This window comes from Phocoena sinus, chromosome 3 (genome assembly GCF_008692025.1).
Source record: "Phocoena sinus isolate mPhoSin1 chromosome 3, mPhoSin1.pri, whole genome shotgun sequence".
In the NCBI taxonomy this organism is placed as follows: domain Eukaryota; kingdom Metazoa; phylum Chordata; class Mammalia; order Artiodactyla; family Phocoenidae; genus Phocoena; species Phocoena sinus.
Genome location: NC_045765.1, coordinates 14,683,610 through 14,707,889, shown reverse-complemented (window position 1 = coordinate 14,707,889; position 24,280 = coordinate 14,683,610). Strand labels below are relative to the sequence as shown.

Below are 24,280 nucleotides of genomic sequence, written 5' to 3'. Positions count from 1 at the left end.
AACAAAAAACCTCTAACCCTAGTTATAATTCTTCCACCCCAAAACCCAGATGTAGAAGCCAAATGGCACAGTGGTTAAGGGCCAGGCTTCCACCAAAGACACACTCGGCATTGAATCCCAGTCTTCGCTCTGATTAGAACAGAGTCGTGGGCAACCAAAACCTTTTCCAGGCTCACTTCACATGGTTGTGCAACCAATCTCCAGAATTATTTTTCATCTTGTAAAAATGAAACTCTATACCCATTAAACAGCAATTCTCCATTCCCTATTCCCTGCAGTCCCTGGCAACCACCAGGGGCTGTGGCTGGCTTATTTCACTCAGTATAATACAACTGAAAGTTCATTTGAAAAAGCCCAGGCTTCCTGGGGTTCTAGTGAAGAATGAAAAAAATCCACAAAAACTGTTTCTGCCACTATGATTATTATACTTTAAAAAGGTTACTGAGTATGCAAGTACTGACACATTTATAACTGCGTTATTATACGTAATTTGTTTGTAACATCCCACTGATGTATGCCCTTGCTCTCATGCCCCCATATTATTTTTATCTCCCTCATTAGACCCATATTGCTTCCCCAGTTCACCATGCTTCTGACCTGATGATTCATTTTTTTTTGCCGGTATAAATACATTTTAATTGACTTTAGACACGCCAATATGGACAGTACCGGGTTGGAAGAAAAAACAGGGTAAACATTCACTAGAAAACAGAAGTTTAAATATATAAATTGACTTCAAATAGCATGGAAATACTACATACACACCACAATTTTTGTCTGACCTTTTCAGAAACGCTGATTCATTTTTATTCCCCCTTTCCGCTAGCTCAACATCATCACCCTGTGATTTTCTAGATTCCTCTGAGCCCATCCCTGTACCCTTCCCTTGTTCAGAACCGGAGCCAGAAGGAAGAACCTCACCCTCAACATGTCCACAAGGATGAAGAGTATTTCTTTGATCATTCCAACACCCAAAGTAATGCCCATAGGAAAAGCTTTTCCCTAGAAATTACATAGTTCTATAAGGTGAGAGATGATTGCCCCCTGAGCCATGGGAAGCAGAGATTCAAGTTTGTTGACTATGCAGGCAGACACATGAGGAGCTAGATGGAGACCTGGAGGAAGTTTCAGGCACAGGAGAGATTTGGATAAAGTGTAACTAATCAGAGAAGATTCCTAGGGGTATATGAGCCCTGACTTAGGTTTTTAAAGGAGTTAGAAAAAAGTAAACTGCTTTCCTCCATCTTCTCATAGCACTATCATGAGAAGAAAAAAGAAGATGAAGCCAAGATAATAAAACAAGTGATTAAAAAACAAACATACTGGGCTTCCCTGGTGGCACAGTGGTTAAGAATCCGCCTGCCAATGCCGGGGTCACGGGTTCGAGCCCTGGTCCAGGAAGATCCCACATGCCGCAGAGCAACTAAGCCCATGCACCACAAGTACTGAGCCTCTGCTCTAGAGCCCACGAGCCACAACTACTGAGCCCAACTGCTACAGCTACTGAAGCCCATGCACCTAGACCCTATGCTCCGCAACAAGAGAAGCCGCCGCAGTGAGAAGCCCGTGCACCGCAACGAAGACCCAACACAGCCAAAAAATAAATAAATAAAATAAATTTAAACAAACAAATAAACAAACATACTAACTTTGATTCGTCAAAGGATACATCAACAAAGTGAAAAGGCAACCCATAGAATGGGAGAAAACATTTGCAAATCATATCTCTGATGAGAGGTTAATATCCAGGATATATAAAGAACTCCTACAAGTCAACAACAAAAAAGACAAACAACCCAATTAAAACATGGGAAAGGGACTTGAACAGGCATTTCTCCAAAGATAAACAAATGACTAACAAGCACATGAGAAGGTGCTCATGTCACTCGTCAATAGGGAAATGCAAATCGAAACCACAATGAGATACCCTCTCACACCCATTAGGACTGCTACTATCAAAAAAATATAAATATATATATATAATAAGTGTTGGTAAGGATGTGGAGAAACTGGAACAATTGTACACTGCTAGTGGGAGTGTAAAATGATGCGGCCATTATGGAAAATATTCCTCAAAAAATTAAACTAGAATTACCAGTAATTGTGATGTAATGTAATCCAGTAATTCCACTTCTGGGCATATACCCAAAAGAATTGAAATCAAGGTCTCAAAGAGATTTGTACAGCCATGTTCATAGCAACATTATTCATAATAATCAAAAGCTAGAAGCAACCAGAAAGTCCACTGACGGATGAAAGGATGAACAAACTGTGGTATATACATACCACAAAACATTATTGCACCTTAAAAAGGAACGAAATCCTGCCATATGTGACAACACGGGCGAAGCTTGAGGATGTTTATGCTGAGTGAAATAAGCCAGACACAAAATGACAAATACTGTATGATTCCACTTATAAAAGGTACTGGAATAGCCAAATTCATAGAGACAGAAAGAAGTTGCCAGGGGCTGACGGGAGTGTAGAACGAGGAATCGTTGTTTAATGGATACAGAGTTTTGCAAGATGAAAAGATTTCTGGAGATTGATTGCACACAAGTGTGAATGTGCTTAACACCAATGAATCATACACTTTAAAATGGTTGACAGTAAGTTTTATATTATGTGTATTTTATTACAACTTAAAAAAATACGCTGTATTCCTTCCACTCACCCCATTCCGGCTCATCCCTCTTAACTTTCTCGTAAAGGTCTCTCCTGTTGATTGCAGCAAAAATCCACTTGGCCATGCCCCATGCTTTCTCCTCTCCATTGAAATCAATCATCAGAGTGGCTAGATCCACGTGATCTGCTTTCTCCGTCTGACCCCGAGGAAGTGACGTGCAGCCCTTCTGACTAGGATAGTCTTCTAAGTGCATCTTGAATTTCTTAAAGTCTACGTCTTCCAGATCCTCCAGGTAACGAGCCAGCTTGCAGCGGACGCTTGCCATGCTCGTCTGCAGCCCTGGTCAGAGTCCTTGGGCATAGGTCCACACTGGGAAATCGGGTGGTGAAAACACCATATGGATAAGAAGTCTACCCTCAGAGAGAACTAAACTATCAAAAACTCAGAAGATTGAAAGGAAAAAAAAAAAATGACCAGACTCTAACAAGTTGCCATCTTTAGTTTTGAAAAGTGAATCAAATACTTACCAGAGAGTTTTCCTATTGACTTGACCCAGGAGTGTGTCCTGAGCCATGGAAAAAAGGTGCCCCTGTGGAGAGAAACAATTAAACCCACAAACACAGTCACATTAACATTGCAATGTGTATCTTAAACCACTTCCTGATGCCACCTTGATGTATCACCAAGAGAACTTTGGTCCCACTGATCACTGGCTATGTGTGACCTTGGACAAATTCTTCACTATTCTTCAACTTCAGTTTCCTCTTCTATAAAATGACAGAGTGGAAAATATGTTTTTTACATTCCTTCCAACTGAAAGACTGGTTTCTTGTTTCTGTTTTGAAGCAAGGAAAGATGAGTAAGGGACAAAAGAAGAAGGATGCCAGGAGTGAGTAACTATGGCGATAACAGGGAGCATATGTCTAGAGAGAGAAAAGGACAGAGAACATAAAACATGTAGAGGAGAGGATGGTCTGCAATAGCCCTTTTATCAGTCCCCTGATTGATAAAAACTGAAATGAGTTGGAACTTGGGGTGATAAGGGAGAATAATAAACACATATATTTCTTTAATGTCTCTTTGCAAAAACCACAATTATAATAATTATTAGAACTCACATTTATTGAGAGCTTCTCATGGGCTCGGTGCTGCACTGATGCACAAAGCCCAAAGATTATATTCCTAGTCCCATGGTATGGAAGTAGAGACTGAGTCTTAGGCTAAGTGACTTGCCCAGGGTTTCACAGCCAGGAGGGACAAAGCCAGGATTTGGACCAGGGTCATTGATTTCTGAGTCGTGCCCCTAACGTTGCATTTTTCTCAGCTTAAAAAGTGTGAGACCGTTTCTTCCACCACTTAAGTAGGTATCTCAGTCAGATAGGAGGACAAATTATCGAAGATGATAAAAATGAATGGTTAAAAGGCAAAGACATTTTCCCAGGTTTTATCACACAGAGTCTTTCATTATAGTGTTCAACAACTCAGTTTCCTAACTAGAGTTTGAGTTCCACAAAGACTAGAAATAAGCTGCTATATCTTTTGATCATACACATGTCCTAGATTTTAGATGGATGAACACATTGGCTTTGTTTGGAATTGATCCCTTCATATTACTGAATTTGGAAAAGCACAACATTAGCCCAAAGACATAAATGATGTTAAAGGAAGGGAGGGGCCCTGCGAAGCTTTGGAACTCTCCAAAATGGAATTTATAAAGAACACAGTTTAATGTTCAAGACATCTCAAACATGTTCATCTCTCCTTCTATCTTCATTCTTGCCTCTCCACTCCTGGCCTCACGCACTCCACGCCAAATCCATTCCCTATGCATCTGGCAGGTGGCAGGAGGGGAGGGGGCACTCCAGACAGATCCACCAGCTCTGCAGACCCTCCCAGGTCCCATTCCATTGATATTTCCATCCACATCAGGACTCTGCCTTTCCTCTGTGCTCCCCTATCCCTAACCCTAGTGCACCCACCCTGACCTTCACCTTCTCTGTCCCTTGGTTTCTAAAATACTCATTTGCTTTTATGCATCCCATCTATCCTCTCTCTGGGGGAATGCTTGGCAAATCTGCTGGAGTCATGGGTGTAAGCAGTGGTTGCTGCTCCTGTCCTCACCCCCCGTCCCCCCACACACACTCGCACTCGCACACATAGCACCCAAATACTGATAAACATAAAAGAACATTCCAGAAGCATTGTTGAAGGACAGACCTGAAGGCTGGCAAAAGAAATCTCTAGTCAAGTTCTGGCCCGTGACACAATCTCCCCATTCTTCCCAAGACCATTTCAGCCATCCCGCTCCACAGAGCTGGACTCACCCAGACGCCAGCCTCAGGAACAGCCGGAGAGGAAACTAGATGAATTTTATAGCAGTCACAGCCCAGCAGGAAGGATGTGGTCTCACTATGGAGTGAACAGGCTTGCATCACAGACAAAGGCAGAGACTAACGATTACTCACATCACTGGATTTTCCAAACTGAAGCTCTCAAAGCTGAGACTGGTTGTAGCCAGAGACGTCAGCCTCTCCTCCGTGGCCACTGGGGTAGAGAATGGGAGGAAATTCAACTGCTACTCAGTGGATGTTCCCTGTAACTCTGTCAGCAGCCACGTGAGTGTTTTCTTGACAGAGAGGGGAGTACGTTGGAGAATACCACTGGATCTGGTAAATAGAGAATTGAGAGCATAACCTGGCCATCAGACTGCAAATCCCATGCACTTTCAAGCCGTCACGTGGAGGCAGTCTGCAGACAGTACAATAACAATTGACTGTTATATTTTTAACTTTATTAAGGCTAAGTATATACCTGTGAAACCATCACCACCATCAAGGCTATAAACATGTTTGTCACCTCCCAAAGCTTCTCCCCACCCTATTATGATTATGATTTTGTGTGTGGTGAGAACACAATATAAGATCTACCCTTTTACCAAATATTAAGTACAGAATACAGTTTTTTATATATAAATTTATTTATTTATCTTTGGCTGTGTTGGGTCTTCGTTGCTGAGCGCAGGCTTTCTCTAGTTGCAGCAAGGCGGGGGCTACCCTTCGCTGTGGTGCTCTTCTCTTGTTGCGGAGCATGGGCTCTAGGCACGCAGACTTCAGTCGTTGTGGCTCCTGAGCTCTAGAGCACAGACTCAGTTGTTGTGGTACACGAGCTTTAGTTGCTTCGCGGCGTTTGGGATCTTCCTGGACCAGGGCTCGAACCCATGTCCCCTGAACTGGCAGGTGGATTCGTAACCACTGTGCCACCAGGGAAGTCCACAATACAGTATTATTAGCTACAGGTTCTATGCTGTACAGCAGATCTCTAGGACTTTTTCATCTTGCATAATAGAAACTGTCCACCCTCTGACTAATATTTCCCCTTTTCTTCCTCTCCCTAGCCCCTGGCAACTGTCATTCTACTCTGTTTCAATGAGTTTGACTATTTTAGATTCCACATGAGTGATTTCATTCGGTATTTATCTTTCCTGTCTCATTTATTTCACTGATTTCATTCAGTATTTAGCTTTCCTGTCTCATTTATTTGTTAATGTCATCAAGATCCATCCATGCTGTTGCAAATGGTAGGATTTCTTTGTCATGCCTGAATAACATTGCATTGTACCTATATACCACATCTTCTTCATTCATCTACTGATGGACGCTTTGTTTGTCTTCATCCATTCTTCTATTTATGGACATTTTATCCATTCTTCTATTATGGACAAGGTTGTTTCCACATCTTGGCTATTGTGAATAATGCCGCAATGAACATGGGAGCAGATATCTCTTCAAGATCCTGATTTAAATTCCTTTGGATGGGCACAAACTCTGCTCTCTGACTCACTGACTTGTCCAACTAACACTTATGGAGTACCTAGTGTGTGTCAGGCATGAACGCAAAGCTGAAAAGCACCTTGCCTTACCCAAGAGGAGCTGGAGGATAGAGAAACTCCCAGACCTACTTTCCTAGCTCTCACCATGGCTGCAGGACCACAGTCCAACAGTGGCATGAATTCCATAGAGCATGGTGAGTGAGAAGCGCTCAGCACCCCCAGGAGAGTGCAGGAAACTTGGAGCAAGAAGGAAAAGCATCCAGGTCTAACAGAGGGGCACTGGTATGCTACTTCATGCCTCAGTTTCCTCATCTGTGAAATGGGGGTGACAATAGCACCAACAGGAGATGGTTGTCATAAGGACTGAGCAAATGGGTAGATGTGAGGCCTTTGGAGAGAGCCTGAATCAAAGAAGCTGGCATCCGTGGTTAGCTCCCGTTACTACCGTTTTTACAGAATTATGTGCAAAATGCTCCGAGAGATGAAAGAGAGGCATCTACTCCCGCTGAAGTAAGGGCAGGATAGCAAGACCTGAGTCTAAAGCTCTACATGTTGTTAAGGGCCAGGGTGCATGCAGGAGCAGTGAGGAATCCAGATGCTGAAGCCAGAGAGGGAGACAGCGGATCAATCAAACAATACCTGAGAGGGAAATGCATGGTAGAAAGCAGCGTTCAAATGTCATTCCAGAATTTTGAAAATATACTCTAATCTAAAACTAATCAGGAAAAAAGATCACCATGCTTTGCTTGTTATTCTGCCTCCTGCCTTGCTAAAAGGACCCCAATTTTGTGCAAGAATTCACTTTTTCCTTACAGGACTCAGGAAAAGTTCATCCTTTTCTCCAAATTAAGGGGGGTTTACATAACCCAATAATTGGACCCTGCTCTCCTAATAATGATTGTTTAAGGAGTGGGCTGGTGAGTAAGTTCTGGTTATAAGACCAGGGCTTCACATAAAACAGTCTGTGCTCTGAAGAAAGACTTTCCATAAGGTTTGGTCCTTTGCTGCCAATAGATGTGGTCACATCAGGTTATGATGCCTGGAACTGCTGTGGCCATTTAATGACTATAAGGGAACATGAAAGACTCTGAGGACGGCAGAGCCAGAGATGGAAGAAACACGTCCACTGAAGCAACCAGCCCAACAGTGAAATGCTCTGGTGTTTAAGCCAATTAATATGGTTTCTCTGTTCCTTAAATCCAAAGGCAACTTATACGTAGATGCCATTGTTGAGGTGTGATTGACTATTCTTCTCTGTGAGTTTTGATTTCCCTGAGGTCAACACTGAGCTAATACTCACCAGTACAGGTGTAGCATGGCTATCGACTTGTGCCTGGGCTAACAGGTAGGCATCGGTGTCCTGAAGATTGTTAAATAGTTCTACAAAAGACCCTAGCTGTCAGCCACTACCATTTCCTCACCATTTGCTCATCATAGTTTTTCCCTGTGGCAACATGGCCACAAAATAAGGAGTTATCAGCCAGCTCTGAATTTCAAGGTAGAACAATGGTCTTGAATGGAAGGCTTTTATGATAGAATGGAGGCTTTTCGAGAGAGAAACTCTTCGTTGAGCTCCAAATAGCATAAGCATTCATGAATTCATAAAATAAATTTTATCTCATAAGCTATACCACAGGGAAGATGGTAAGGTGATATGAGAACAATTTCAAAGAACATGAACATTTCAACAGGAGACTGAATTGGAGAAATGGAGAGTCCCTGCAATGGTTAATTTAATGTGTCAATTTGGCCAGGCCGTGGTACCCAGACATTTGGCCAAACACCATTCTGGATGCTGTTGTGAAGGTATTTTTTAAATGAGATTAACTTTTAAATCAGTAGATTTTGATTAAAACAGATTACCCACCATAATGTGGTTGGGTCTCACATAATCAGTTGAAGGTATTAAGAGAAAAGACTGAGATCCCCCAAGAAAGAAGGAATTCTGCCAGCGATCTGCCTTCAGACTCAACAATGCAACATCAACTTCTCCCCTCCTGCCCTGCAGATTGCGGACTTGCCAGCCTGCACAAGCACATGAGCCAAACACTTAAAATCCCTCAAGATAGATAGATAGATAGAGATGTTGATATAAATATAGACGTAGCTACATATATATAAATGTGATATATATACATATATATATATACACACAATATATATATGTACATATGTATTGTCTGAGTGTGTGTGTTCAGGCTACTCTAACAAAAATACCATACTAAAAAACTGGGTGACTTCAACAACAAACATTTATTTCTCATAGTTATGAAGGCTGGGAAGTTCAAGATCAAGGTGCCAGCAGATTCAATGAGTGATGAGGGCTGCTTCCTGATTCATCGAAGTTCATCTTTTTACTCTGTCCTCACTTTGCAGGAGGAGTGAGGCACCTCTCTGGGATATATATATATATTTTTTTTGTGGTACGCAGGCTTCTTACTGTTGTGGCCTCTCCCGTTGCGGAGCACAGGCTCCGGACGTGCAGGCTCAGCGGCCATGGCTCACGGGCCTAGCCACTCCGCGGCATGTGGGATCCTCCCGGACCGGGGCACGAACCCGTGTTCCCTGCATCGGCAGGCGGACTCTCAACCACTGCGCCATCAGGGAAGCCCAGGGATCTTTTATAAGAAGAGCACTAATTGCATTCATAAGGGTTCCCCCCTCAGACATAATCACCTCCCAAAGGCTCCACCTCTAAATACTAATCACACTGGGGACTAGGTCTCAACATATGGATTTTGAAGGGACACAAACATTCAGCATATTATACACACACACACACACACACACACACACACACACACACACATATACATCTGTTTCTCTGGAGAGCCCTGGGTAAGGATCAAAAGCAGTCCCTGGGTAAGGATCAAAAGCCCAACAGCGTACCTGCAGCCCAAGCCCCAGGATGAGGAGTTACAGAAACTACTAGTGGATGCAGGGGATCTGAGAATAGAGGAAAATATGCCTCACTGTCCCAGATGTAGCCCAGAGAGAGTACACACTTCCCAGAGAAATCTCTCTTCTAAAACAAGGAAATGGTGCCTGAGATGCCAGGTGAGCAGGCCGTGACACAGTCACAAAACCCTACCCGGCCCAGACCCAAGGAGGGAGCACGCATTCTGGGACAACCAGAAATTCCAAGGGACCTAAGACCGGGATGAGGATGTGGTGCCAGAAGCAGCTGGGAAGGATGCTGGTACCCAGGGGAGATTTCAGAGGGGCCCAGAAAGGACAGAGATCAGCCCAGCAGCTAGACACCCTTCCCCTACTAGGGAGAAGAGAAGAGACAGGAGGTAAAGAGTCCCAAGGCAGCTGAGCTTTCTTAGAAAGAGACTGCGTTTTAAACTGAAAGTGACTGTTGGACAAATCACATGGCAGAAACATGATGCGGCAGGAAGGGGCAGTGATGCACAATTTGAACGGGCACAAAGACAAATTCAATTTTTGAAAATAAAGTTACAATTTAGCATTACTGAGCCTTCGGGATCTCTTGTAGGGAGAAGCCTGGCATAATCACTTTATGTTGCAACTGTGCTCTTCCCTCTTTCCCACAAGGTGTATTTCCCTGGGGCTCAGAATGCTGGGAACACACCCTTGTCCTGGCAGTCACCGTCCCCAGTTGAGATGGGTTTCCATGGGCTTATGAGCCCAAGTGTTTCAAAGACCCCCAATTCTTGGACCTCTACACCTTCTGAGTAATGGATTGAAGAAGATTTGGCTGACAATTGTGAAAAAAGTTGTCAAGTCCTGCTTTTTTTTTTTTTTTGTAACAGATTTATTGGGGTATAATTGCTTTACAATGGTGTGTTAGTTTCTGCTTTATAACAAAGTGAATCGGTAATACATATACATATGTTCCCATATCTCTTCCCTCTTGCGTCTCCCTCCCTCCCACCCTCCCTATCCCACCCCTCCAGGCGGTCACAAAGCACCGAGCTGATCTCCCTGTGCTATGCGGCTGCTTCCCACTAGCTATCTACCTTACGTTTGGTAGTGTATATATGTCCATGCCACTCTCTCGCTTTGTCACAGCTCACCCTAAGTCCTGCTTTTTAAGAGACAAGTCCTCCACACAAACATCCCATGAACCATATTTGGAATCAGTTTCTTTGTTCCCATTTAGCTTTCCCTTTTTCTGTGTTCATAAGCTTTTCTCTAGAATTACTTTTTATAAACAGCATTCGGGTCAGAGACACTTGTCATGGGGCTCCAACTATGGCTTACTGTCTCATCTACCTTTAAACGATCCCCCCCTCTGCCATCAGTGTTTCCCTCTTCTGGAAGACACATTCCAAGTTGAAGCAAATCTAGGAGCTTTTACTGCAAACTCGAAACCAGAAGGAAAACAGATAAACATTTTGAGAGGAAAACAGATAAACTACTACTCAGAAGTACAGTTGACCCTTAAACAACTGGCAGGGGTTAAGGGATGCTGACCCTCTGTAGAGTCGAAAATTTGCCTATAACTTAGAGTCGGCCCTCCTTATCAGCAGTTCCTCAGTATACTACAACATGACCATGATGACATTACGCTAAGTGAAATACGCCAGTCACAAAAGAACAAATACTGTTCCACTTATATAAGATTCTTAGAATAGTCACATTCACAGAAACAGAAAGAATGGTGGTTGGCAGGGACCCAGGGGAGGGGGAAATGGGGACTCATTGTCTGATGGGTACAAAGTTTCAGTTTTGCCAGATGAAGAGTTCTTGGGATTCCCTGGAGGTCCAGTGGTTAGGACTTTGTGCTTCCACTGCAGGGGGCATGGGTTTGATCCCTGGTCAGGGAACTAAGATCCTGCAAGCCACACAGCATGGCCAAAAACAACAAAAAAAGAAGAGTTCTGGAGATGGATGGTGCATAACCATGTGAATGTTCATTACACTGCGGTACTATACACTTAGAAATTAGTAAAATGGGGCTTCCCTGGTGGCGCAGTGGTTGAGAATCTGCCTGCTAATGCAGGGGACGCGGGTTCGAGCCCTGGTCTGGGAAGATCCCACATGCCGCGGAGCAACTAGGCCCGTGAGCCACAACTACTGAGCCTGCGCGTCTGGAGCCTGTGCTCCGCAACGGGAGAGGCCGTGACAGTGAGAGGCCTGCGCACTGCGATGAAGAGTGGCCCCCGCTTGCCACAACTAGAGAAAGCCCTCACACAGAAACGAAGACCCAACACAGCCAAAAAAAATTTTTTTTTAAATAAATAAATTAAAAGGCTCAACATTGGGCTTCCCTGGTGGCGCAGTGGTTGAGAGTCTGCCTGCCGATGCAGGGGACACGGGTTCGTGTCCCGGTCTGGGAAGATCCCATATGCCGCGGAGTGGCTGGGCCCATGAGCCATGGCCGCTGAGCCTGTGCGTCTGGAGCCTGTGCTCCTCAACGGGAGAGGCCACAGCAGTGAGAGGCCCGCGTACCGCAAAAAAAAAAAAAAAAAAAAAAGGCTCAACATTTAAAAAAAAAAAAAGAAATTAGTAAAATGGCAAATTGCATGTTATATATATTCTCTACAGTAAAAAAGACGAAACTCAGTTGTTTTATACATTTCCACCCCTGATTTTCCCTCTCTCTCATTTAACCCAGAAGAGAGTAAAGAAAAACTGTAGTACAAGTGCTACTCCTAGCACTCAGTTAAAAGTAAGCGATTATATTTCACTTTACCAGCTACATCTATATAAATTGTGGATGGACTGGATACTTTAAATGTTTATATAAATATATAGAAAAGACTGGAAAATAGACACACATCATATTTTTGCTTCTGATATCATCCCTAAAAGAGGTCACTATGTGGTAAGTAGGAGACATTTCCACTACATGCAATTCTGTATTGTCTCTATTTTAATGAACTTCAGCAACTTTTTAAAAGTTATGGAAAGAAGCTAAAAAGATTTCCTATTAACGATAGCAGAAGAGAAACCTCTAACTCTTGTGTCCTCTCTGAAATCAACCCAGAACAACAAAGAGAAACAAAAAAAGAACTTCCACTTCTATGAAGTCACCAATCATGACAGGGCCCCTATGCTCTTGGGGCCTGGGACTGGACTGAGAAGGGACACAATGAGAGAGACCATCTGCAGGAAAATAAAGAGAATCCAAGGTTTTCCAGAGTAGGGAACACACACTAGTGGGAAACAGCAATCCCAGCCCCACCCTCCTTTGAATTGCAAGGTCTGGGTATATGGGCAAATCACCAAACATCTTTGAACCCTGTGGACCACAGTAGTGGAAGGATGTTGGGATGAAACAGGGACATAGGTTTTCAAGAGGGGGTGGTTATCTGTTACCAGTGTGAGGAGAAACTGTGAGCGAACCACTAGGAGCCTGATCCTTTCTGACACTGGATAGCTAAGGAGAAGTCCAAGCTAAATCACCCAAAATCTGTGACATGCAGGGTTTTGACATGAGTCAAGGGGACTTCCTGTTTTTCGAAAGGGGACCACACCCAGCAGAGAGGAACAGCAAGAACAGGGCAAAAGGCAGGAAGGCTGGACCCACACTGCAGCCTGCTGACGTGCATGGGTCCCTCTCAGAATAATATTTTCAAATGCATAAAATAAAGCACAGAAGATTACAAAGGGAGACATATTGAAATACAGGTACCAAAATATTTTTTTTAAGTTTGTGATATTTATGCCTCAATTAATGAGATCTAGCAGTGGGCCTAATAACTGTTATAATTTGGAAGAAATGATGAGGGTAACTGGTATTTCAGTATACCTGTAAAGTGATATCAAAATATCTTTAGGGACTACTCTGGTAGGGCAGTGGTTAAAAATCCACCTGCCGGGCTTCCCTGGTGGCGCAGTGGTTGAGGGTCCGCCTGCCGATGCAGGGGACGCGGGTTCGTGCCCCGGTCCGGGAGGATCCCACATGCCACAGAGCGGCTAGACCCGTGAGCCATGGCCGCTGAGCCTGCGCGTCCGGAGCCTGTGCTCCGCTAACAAGAGAGGCCACAACAGTGAGAGGCCCGCCGTGTACTGCAAAAAAAAAAAAAAATCCACCTGCCAATGCAGGGGACACAGGTTCAAGCCCTGGTCTGGGAAGATCCCACATGCCACAGAGCAACTAAGCCCATGAGCCACAACTACTGAGCCCATGTGCCACAACTACTGAGCCCATGTGCCACAACTACTGAAGCCCGTGCTCCTAGAGCCCATACTCCACTACAAGAGAAGCCTGAGCACTACAGCGAAGAGTAGCCCCTGCTCGCTGCAGCTAGAGAAAGCCCGTGAACAGCAACAAAGACCCAATGCAGCCAGTAAGTAAGTAAGTAAATAAATAAATAAGTTTATTTTTTTAAAAAGAAAATATCTTTCATTTCTACTGGTGACAAATGTATAGGATCTATGAATACTACTGGGCTGTGTTGCCTGCCTTCATTAGAGAAAATCAAGATTAAAATTTTTCCCATCCAAGTTAACAGACCCCCTGAATTATATCCACAGAAGCCTTGGGGATATATGCTACCTCTTCCTCCAACTACTTTTTCAAAAAGAGCTGTCCAGGAAAAACGCCATTACTTCAAAGAAAAGTGATAAAAATTTTAAAGGAACTATCATGGAAACTATATAAAGATAATGCAGGAGGGAAAAACAAAAGAAGAAAAGGCATCTGGCAAATAAAAGATAATGGAAAACACTTAAATACAGTAACATGGAGGAAGTTAGTAGCATTCCAAAGCAGGTGGAAGTCAGTGGGGCAGTCACAATAGTGCACACACCCCCCAACATGTCTACATGCTGGTCCCCATAAACCATGAATATATAAACTTACATGACAACAGGGAATTAAGGGAGCACATGAATCAGGTTTGCTAATGAGGTGACAAAACTGGGGAGAGTCTCCTGCATCATCCAGGTGGGACTAATATAATCACAAGGGTCCTTATAAGTGGAAGAGGGAGGTAGAAGAGTTCAGAGTGATCTGGTGTGAGGACTCAAGGAAAAGAGACCTCTAGAAGCTGGAAAAGGCAAAGAAACGAGGTCTCCCCTAGAGCCTCCAGAACGGAATGCAGCCTTGCTGACACCATAATTTTAACACCCTGAGACCCATTTTTTTTTTTTTTTGCCGTATGCGAGCCTCTCACTGTTGTGGCCTCTCCCGCTGCAGAGCACAGGCTCCGGACACGCAGGCCCAGCGGCCATGGCTCACGGGCCCAGCCGCTCCGCGGCCCACAGGATCCTCCCAGACCGGGGCACGAACCCACGTCCCCCGCATCGGCAGGCAGACTCCCAACCACTGCGCCACCAAGGAAGCCCCTGAGACCCATATTTGACTTCAGACCTGCAGAAGTAGAAGATAATCATTTTTTATTGTTTCAAACCAATAAGTCTGTGGTAATCTGTTACAGCATCCATGGAAAACTAATACAATTAAGAAGCCCTAGTCCTCTCAGAATAGAGTCCAGAAATAAACCCACACACCTGTGGTCAATTAATCCTCGACAAAGGGGGCAAGAATATAAAATGGGAAACAGACAGTCTCTTCTGCAAACTGTGCCGGGAAAGTTGGACAGCTGCATGTAAATCACTGAAGTTAGAACACACCCTCACACCATGCACAAAAATAAACTCAAAATGGCTTCAAGACTTAAATATAAGACATGACACCATAAAACTCCTAGAAAAGAACATAGGCAAAACCTTCTCTGACATACATCGTAGCAATATTTTCTTAGGTCAGTCTCCCAAGGAAAAAGAAATAAAAGCAAAAATAAACACATGGGATCTAATCAAACTTATAAACTTTTGCACAGCAAAGGAAACCATAAACAAAATGAAAAGACAACCTATAGAATGGGAGAAAATATTTGCAAACAATGCAACTGACAAGGGATTAAATTCCAAAATATACAAACAACTCACACAACTCAATAACAACAACAACAAAAAAATCAAAAACTGGTCAGAAGACCTAAATAGACTTTTCTCCAAAAAAGACAACAGATGGCCAACAAGCACATGAAAAAAATGTTCAACATGGCTAATTATTAGAAAAATGCAAATCAAAACTACAATGAGGTATCACCTCATGCCAGTCAGAATGGCCATCATCAAAAAGCCTAGAAATAATAAATGCTAGAATGGGTGTGGAGAAAAGGGAACCCTCCTACACTGTTGGTGGCAATTTAAATTGATGCAGCCACTTTGGAGAACAGTATGGATGTTCCTTAAAAAACTAAATATAGAGTTACCATATGAGCCAGCAATCCTACTCCTGGGCATATATTTGGAAAAGATGAAAACTCTAAATCGAAAATATACATGCACCCCAATGTTCATAGCAGTACTATTTATAATAGCCAGGACATGGAAGCAACCTAAATGTCCATCAACAGATGAATGGATAAAGATGTGGTACATACATACAATGGAATATTACTCAGCCATTAAAAGGAATGAAATGGGGTCATTTGTAGAGATGTGGATGGACCTAGAGAGTGTCATACAGAGTGAAGCAAGTCAGAAAGAGAAAAACAAATATCATATATTAACGCATATACATGGAATCTAGAAAAATGGTATAGATGATCTTATTTGCAAAACAGAAATAGAGACACAGACATAAAGAACAAATGTATGGATACCAAGGGGGAAAGGACGGGGGGAGGAATTGGGAAACTGGGATTGACACATATGCATTATTGATACTATGTATAAAATAGACAAATAATGAGAACATATTGTATAGCACAGGGAGCTCTACTTAATGCACTGTGGTGACCTAAATGGGAAGGAAATCCAAAAAAGAGGGAATATATGTGTATGTATAGCTGAATCATTTTGCTGTACAGTAGAAACTAACACAACATTGTAAAGCAACTATACTCCAATAAAAATTAATAATAAAAAAAAAAACTAGGACTTCCCTGGTGCTGCATTGGTTAAGAATCCACCTGCCAATGCAGGGGACATGAGTTCGAGCCCTGGTCCATGAAGATCTCACATACCGTGAGCAACTAAGCCCACGCACCAAGCTACTGAGCCTGCGCTCTAGGGCCCACGGCCCGCAACTACTGAGCCTGCATGCTGCAACTACTGAAGCTCACACGCCTAGAGCCCATGCTCTGCAACAAGAGAAGCCACCATAGTTGAGAAGCCTGAGCACCACAATGAAGAGTAGCTCCCGCTCACCGCAGCTAGAGAAAGCCCACACGCCAGCACGAAAAACCCAGGTGCAGCCAAATAAATAAATAAATAGATAAAAATAGAGTTAGCTTATGAAGCAGCAATCCTACTCCTGGGCATATATTTAGAAAAGATGAAAACTCTAAATCGAAAATATGCATGCACCCCAATGTTCACAGAGCAGTACTACTTGATAACAGTCCAAGGCATGGAAAGCAACCTAAGTGTCCATGAACAGATGAGTGGATAAAGATGTGGTACATATATACGCTGGAATATAGCCATAAAATAAAATGAAATAATGCCATTTGCAGCAACATGGATAGACCTAGAGATTATCATACTAAGTGAAGTAAGCCAGACAGAAAAGACAAATATATGATATCATTTTATATGTAGAATCTAAAAAATAATATAAATAAAGTTATTTACATAACAGAAACAGACTCATAGGCATAGAAAACAAATTATGGTTACCAAAGGGGAAAAGGGGGAGAAGGATAAATTAAGAGTTTGGGATTAACAAATACACACAACTATGTATAAAATAGATAAAAACAAGGATTTATTGCATAGCACAGGGAATTATATCCAATATCTTGTAATAACCTATAATAAAAAAGAATCTGAAAAAGAATATACATATATGTATAAATGAATCACTTTGCTGTATACCTGAAACTAACACGATATTGTAAATCAACTATAATTCAATAATTTTTTTTAAAAAAAAGAGCCCCTAGTTCTCCATGAAATCATTTAATTTACCAAAAGCAGTATCTATTACACATAAGAGTCTGAAGAACAGGCATAAAGGGTTGGACAACATGAAGAAAGGGAGATAAAAACGATGAGCCGACAAAACTCAGGTCAAATGGAAAGGGGAAAGCCTTGCAGAAATGAAGATCACCATAAGAGCAGCAGAAAAGAAAGATAGAACCTGCCTAAAGTCATTCAAGCATGGAGAACATGCTTGAGAAATTGAGAAAAAGAAAGAAGAAAGGACCAAAGTGTTTAAGAGAATTTTTAAAGCAAAGGAACGGTATATAAGACAAAGGAGATCCAACATATACATAAATTTTGTCCCTGAAGATAAGAAGCAAATGAAATAGGAAAAACATATCAAAGACTTAAAGAAAACTTCCTAAAATAAAGAAATGCTTGAATTTACCAATTGAAAAGGCACAGTGTGTCACAGGGAAAACTGATTTAGAATGTGCAACATTTGGGACATACCTTTCAAAGACAGAAAAATAATCCTATGGACAAAAATAAGCAGGTAAAAGCATTTATTAAGAATAGCAATTAAGGGCTTCCCTGGTGGCGCAGTGGTTGAGAGTCCGCTTGCCGATGCAGGGGACACGGGTTCGTGCCCCAGTCTGAGAAGATCCCACATGCCGCGGAGCAGCTGGGCCCGTAGAGCCATGGCCGCTGAGCCTGCGCGTCTGGAGCCTGTGCTCCGCAACGGGAGAGGCCACAACAGTGAGAGGCCTGTGTACCACAAAAAAGGAAAAAAAAAAAAAGGATAGCAATTAAGCTGCCCACAAACTTTTGATCAAAATCTCAGCAATATTTAGTCAAAATCTTAAAGCAAAGTCTGGCTTAAGAATTGTATATAGAGCCAATATTCTTTTAAGCAAATAGTCAAGAGAAACCATATTTTTAAAAGATTTTTTTGACATGGACCTTTTTTTTGTTTTTTTTATAAACTTATTTATTTATTTATTTTTGGCTGCATTGGTCTTTGTGCTGCGTGTGGGCTTTCTTTAGTTGCATTGAGCCGGGGCTACTCTTCATTGAAGTGCACGGGCTTCTCATTGCGGTGGCTTCTCTTGTTGCTGAGCACGGGCTTTAGGCGTACAAGCTTCAGTAGTTGTGGCACGCAGGCTCAGTAGTTGTGGCACAGTGGGCTTCTAGAGTGCAGGGTCAGTAGTTGCAGTGCACGGGCTTAGTTGCTCTGCGGTATGTAGGATCTTCCCAGACCAGGGCTCGACCCCGTGTCCCCTGCATTGGCAGGCGGATTCTTAACCACTGCACCACCAGGGAAGCCCTGACATGGACCATTTTTACAAGTCTTTGTTGAATTTGTTACAATATTGAGTCTGTTTTACGTTTTTGGCTTTTTGGCTACAAGGCAGGTGGGATCTTAGCTCCCTGATCAGGGATCAAACCCACACCCCCTGCATGGAAGGCGAAGTCTTAAACACTGGACATGCCACGGAAGTCCCAAGAGAAACATTTTTAATAGATAGAACTTTTAAAGTATCTTTTCCAGGGCTTCCCTGTGGTGCAGTAGTTAAGAATCTGCCTTGCTAATGTAAGGGACACGGGTTTAAAAGCCCTGGCCCGGGAAGATCCCACATGTCACAGAGCAAACTAAGCCCGTGTGCCACAGCACTGAGCCTGCGCTCAAGGGTCCACAAGCCACAACTACTGAGCCCGTGTGCCACAACTCCTGAAGACCACGCACCTAGAGCCCATGCTTTGCAACGAGAGAAGCCACCACAATGAGAAGCCCACACATCTCAACAAAGAGTAGCCCCCGCTTGCCGCAAACTAGAGAAAGCCCGTGCACAGCAACAATGACCCAACACGGCCAAAAATAAAAACAATAAATAAGTTAATTTTTTTTAAAGTACATTTCCCATGCCTGCTGTTTGAAAAAATAAAATAAAAAACAAACCTACTAGAGTACAAACTTAAGCCAATCATGGAATGATAAAGAAGATGTTGTAAATTGATGTTCATCGGGCAGTGAATTTGTTTTCACATTCTAGAAATTACTTTTATCAAAATAATTTATTTCAAAAAACCACCATAGTAGTTCAACACTTCTGTGACAATAGCACTGGTTAAACCCCATTTCCACCAGCCCTACATTGGGGTGCTTATGTGTCTAGTTAAGTGGCTCATTCCCAGCCTCCCTCACAGACGTGAGTGGCCATTGTCACAATACTAGCCAATGAGATATTAGCAGAAGTCACTGAGTTGCTCTTTTACGAAAGCTCTAATATAAGTTTCACTTCTGGAATGGCAATGTGAAGAAGCCCTACGGACCCATTCCCAAGCAAATAACAACAACTGGTGAAACTGTAAAAATAACCATTTAAAGTTTCAGGAAATTGTCCTAAAGGTAGACAGCAAATGAAGTGTTTTACTAAAGAAAAATCTACTAAATCTCTATAGGAAACAGTGAGAATCTGTGGCCCCTTGAGATGCAACCAGCCCCTTCTTTCCCTTCCTATCTGCATCCCCTACCCACTCCCTCAGCAGGAGGAAAGCTTCCAATCTGGGTGAAGTGAGGCCAAGAAAATAGTAACCCTCTAACCTCATCCGTCAATCAAGGGATATCACCAGAAAGGACAAGAAGCCAATATTTCTCATCCCCTCCAACTCCAAGTTACAAGAGGGTAAAATCCTAGCTTTACCCTTCACCCATGGAAAACTGAGAGTATTTGCCAATGACCTTTGCACCAACTTACTCATAGGGTAGAGTTTCCATGCCAGATAACTTTTATATGGATGTTCCCATCAACACTATTTATAATAGCCAAAAGTGGAAACAACCCAAATGTTTCAACTGATGAGTGGACAAACAAATGTGGCATGCTCACCCAGTGAAATATTATTCAGCAATAAAAAGTAACCAACGACTGATATATGCAATTACATGGATGAACCTAAAACACATATTAGTGAAAGAAGCTACTCACAAAAGACCATATATTGTACGATTCCATTTATATAAAATGTCTAGAATAGGCAAATCTATACAGACAGAATGTATGTTTCCATGGTTGCCTTAGGGCTGAGGATTTGGGAGGAAATGGAATGTGAGTTCAAATGGAAACAAGGTTTCTTTCTGTGGTGATGAAAATGTTCTAAAATTAACTGTGATGTTTGCACAACTACGTGAATATACTAAGAAACTTAGAATTGCATACTTTAAACGGTTAGATTTATAGTATATGAATAATCCTATATCAACACAAATATTTTTTTTTAAAAAAAAAGAAGACAGTTGGAATGTATCTTTTAGAATTTGTCCTTCCTCTTCTACCTGTCTGGTATGCAGCTGTAGAACCTGAGTACAAAAGCCATCTTGAATCTATAAGAACAAAAGCCACATGCTAAGAAAGACTGCACGGAAAGAGTAAAAGAACCTGGGACCTCAATGACATCATGAGCCAGTCCCCTTCCTCTGAATAGAAAGCAAACAACTACAGCAAAGTCTTGTTTAAGTCACCATGATTTGGCTTTGTGTCATATGCCTCCAAGTGAAAATCTTAGAGAAACAACTACCCTCTCCATCCTATTCCACTCTCAGAAGCACTACTTTGAACATTTTTGGTTCTTTTGTTTATGTTTATGGCTTTACTTCTAAATTTGCTTACACTTGCTAATTTCTTGATTTTTCAGTTTTAGACATTGTTCACTTCCTTTTATGACAGTTGCAGATTTCGTTTTTTAACACCTTCTCTTCACTTCCCTTCCTTCTGTTCTCCCAATACAGTAAATCCCCTACATATGAACGAGTTCCTTTCCAAGAGCATGTTCATAAGTTCCAATTTGTTTGTAAGTCTAACAAAGTTAGCCTAGGTACCCAACTAACACAATCGGCTATATGATATTGTACTATAATAGGTTTATAATACTTTTCACACAAATAATACATAAAAAACAAAGAAAACATTTTTAATCTTACAGTCCAGTACTTTGAAAAGTACAGAAGTGCAGTACAACAGCTGGCATACAGGGGCTGGCATCGAGTAAACAGACAAGAAGAGTTATTGACTGGTGAAGGGAGAGGAGGTGGGAGATGGTAGAGCTGAAGAATCGTCAGCAATAGGAGAGGGAGGGCAAGCTACAATTTCATTCACACCTGATGGTGATGGCACAGGTTCTGGTTCCTTGTTGGATTCAATTATATCTACCCTCTTGAAAAAACAATCCAGTGATGTCTGGGTAGTAGCTCATTTTTTCTCATCATAGATGACACGGTAGCACTGGATTGCATTCTGAACAGCTGCTGCAACCTTTGTGTACCGTTCTATGTTCAGGTCCTGTGCCTCAAAAACCACCAGTGCCTCCTCAAATAAAGAAAATCCCCTTGCCATTTCCTGTGTCATGAATCTCTTCAGTTCTTCAGTTACTTCTTCCTCTTGTCTCTATTCATCCTTTCTCTGGGCCTCCAATTCCATCAGGTCTTCATTAGTAAGCTCCTCGTGTTGCACAGCAAGGAAGTTCAGTGAAGTCATCCTCTTGCAGATCTAGCTCCAGCTTCTCTCTGAGGGTCACTAAGTTTCTGAAGACCTCTTTGGACTCCTCATCCACCTTCTCAAATCCACGAAAATCATGAACAAACTGCAGGCAAACGTTCTTCCGAACCCCATTCACGGTGATGGCTGTAAACTCACATCAAGCAAAGTCAATGTTTTTTATGGCCTTGTAGATGTTATAGTCCTTCCAAAATTGTCACAAGACTGTTCCCGATTCATCACTCACCTTTACGGCCTGACAAAAAGCGTGATGTAAATAATATATCTTGAAAGTCACTGTAACTCCCTGGTCCATAGGTTAGATGAGCGACGATTCAGGGGCAGATGCACTACTTTGATGTTAGGATGAAAGTTGTCTATGAATGGGGGGTATCGTCAAGCAGCAAAACAATGTTGAATGGGATGTCCTTCTCCAAGCAATATTTCTCTACCCCCTGGATAAAGTGGTAGAAAAACCAGTCTTAGAAAATTGTCTGTGTAACCCAGGCTTTGGGGTTACTGTTCTGCACAACAGGAAGACAGCCCTTGGCTATGTTTTTAAGGGCTTTTGGGTTCTCTGAATGATAAACTTACAGAGGCTTCAGCTTCATATCGCCGGAAGCATTGCCACCAAACAACAGAGTTAGCCTATCCTTTGCTCCCTTTATAGCCTGGCATCAACTTGTCCTCCTTACTGATGTAACTTCAGTGTGGCATCTTCTTCCAGTACAATCCTGTCTCATCCAAGTTAAAAACCTGCTTGGGTAAATATGCACCTTCATCAATAATTTCTTGAAGCACTTCAGGAAATTCCCGGGCAGCTACTGTACCTGCACTCACCGCCTCACCACTTACTTTTACGTTGTGAAGGTTGGCTCTAGCCTTGAACCAATGAAACCAGCCATGGCTGGCATTAAAAGAATGGCCCTCTGATTCTTCACCGTGTTTCTTTTTCAAGTCTTCATAAAGGTTTTATTTTCTCTTGAATTAGCATTAAGCTGAGTGGGACTTGACACTGATGCTGATCCTGGCATCCACATACTGAGAAGTTTCTCCATCTCCTCCATCACTTTTTCCATGGCTCTTCATATTACTATCAACATCATCAGCACAGCAGACGTCACATGTTCTATGAGCTTTTCCTTGTTCTTTAGAATTGTGCCGATGGTTGAATGATTCGCATTATAAGAACGAGTGACGTCTACCATCTTTTCGCCTCGCTCCACTCTCTCAATTATTTTCACTTTTGTTTTACAGTTTTATCTCTTGGCACTTCTTAGCAGTACTAGTTACATCACTGGTGCTTTTACGCTTGCTTCCGGACATCCTGAGCTTGAAATAAAGCTACTGTATTACTATAATCTATATGGTACTGTACAGTAAAGTACACAAAAGCACAACCACTTGTAGAGGATGCACACATGTGACAATGTGTGCCAGACATGTGAACTAACTTACGTGATTGGACACGCGAACACACATTCACATCTTCGAAAATTCGCAACTTGTAGGTTCATATGTAGGGGACTTAGTGTTAGTTTATCACTAGTTTAAGTTAAACCATTCAGTGTTTACAGATTGCTGGCTTTGCTCATGTTCTTCACTGTAAAGCCAAGGACTGAACCAAGAGTATCTCCTTGCACTTTTTTTCTCATAGTTAATATAAGAATAATATGCCTCTATTTTTTCATAATTTTTGCATAAACTTTTGTATATCTGGACACTCCATTACATAATCTATCAAATCATCAATTCTATGAGTCTCCTTTTTTTTTTTTTTTTTTTCCTAAAGACTGTCCTTCAGGTCCTCAATGCTCCTGACACGGCCTGGACAGGTTTTTCCGTAGGTCTACAAGGTCACCATCTAGAACTTTTCCTTGCCAGTCACCTGAGTTGGAGCCATCATTTCCAGGATCCCATACCTTTCTCTTTCTTGATTTTTTTCCCTTGATTGGCAGAAGCAAGTAGCTTCCTGAGAAAGAAACCATCAGATAAATATTCTGAGCCCTTCATCCTGGACAGTGTTTATGTTTTGTACTCACACTTGACTAACAGTTTATCTGGGTTAAAAATTTAGGTTGGGGCTTCCCTGGTGGCGCAGTGGTTGAGAGTCTGCCTGGCGATGCAGGGGACACAGGTTCGTGCCCCGGTCTGGGAAGATCCCAAATGCTGTGGAGCGGCTGGACCTGTGAGCCATGGCCGCTGAGCCTGTGCATCCGGAGCCTGCACTCCGCAACAGGAGAGGCCACAACAGTGAGAGGCCCGTGTACCACAAAAAAAAAAAAAAAAAAAAAAAAATTTAGGTTGATAATGCTTCTGGCACCAAATGTTGCTTTTAAGAAACATAATAACATTTATATTCTTATTGCTTTATATGAGATTTCTTTCCCTTTGTTCATCTTCTTCTTTTCTCTGGATGCTTATAAGATGATTTCT

General features: G+C 42.3%; 1 protein-coding gene across 9 annotated transcripts in view; it reads right to left on the bottom strand.

Moving 5' to 3' along the window:
* Positions 1-5,056, bottom strand: part of NLRP3 (NLR family pyrin domain containing 3) — a 55,538-nt gene extending 50,482 nt beyond the window's left edge. For 6 of the 9 annotated variants that reach the window (XR_004349280.1, XR_004349279.1, XM_032627465.1 and 3 more), the window contains exons 1-2: positions 3,154-4,996; positions 2,675-2,995 (exon numbers count right to left, since the gene is read on the bottom strand). Coding sequence is in view for 7 of the 9 variants with exons in the window: in XM_032627465.1 (XP_032483356.1) it covers positions 2,675-2,951 (277 nt within the window). In the remaining 2 variants the exon portion in view is untranslated. Of the gene's footprint in view, positions 1-2,674; positions 2,996-3,153 lie in introns of all 9 variants that reach the window. The other 3 variants (XM_032627466.1, XM_032627463.1, XM_032627462.1) reach the window with 3 other exon arrangements.
* Between the last annotated feature and the right edge of the window lie 19,224 nt (positions 5,057-24,280).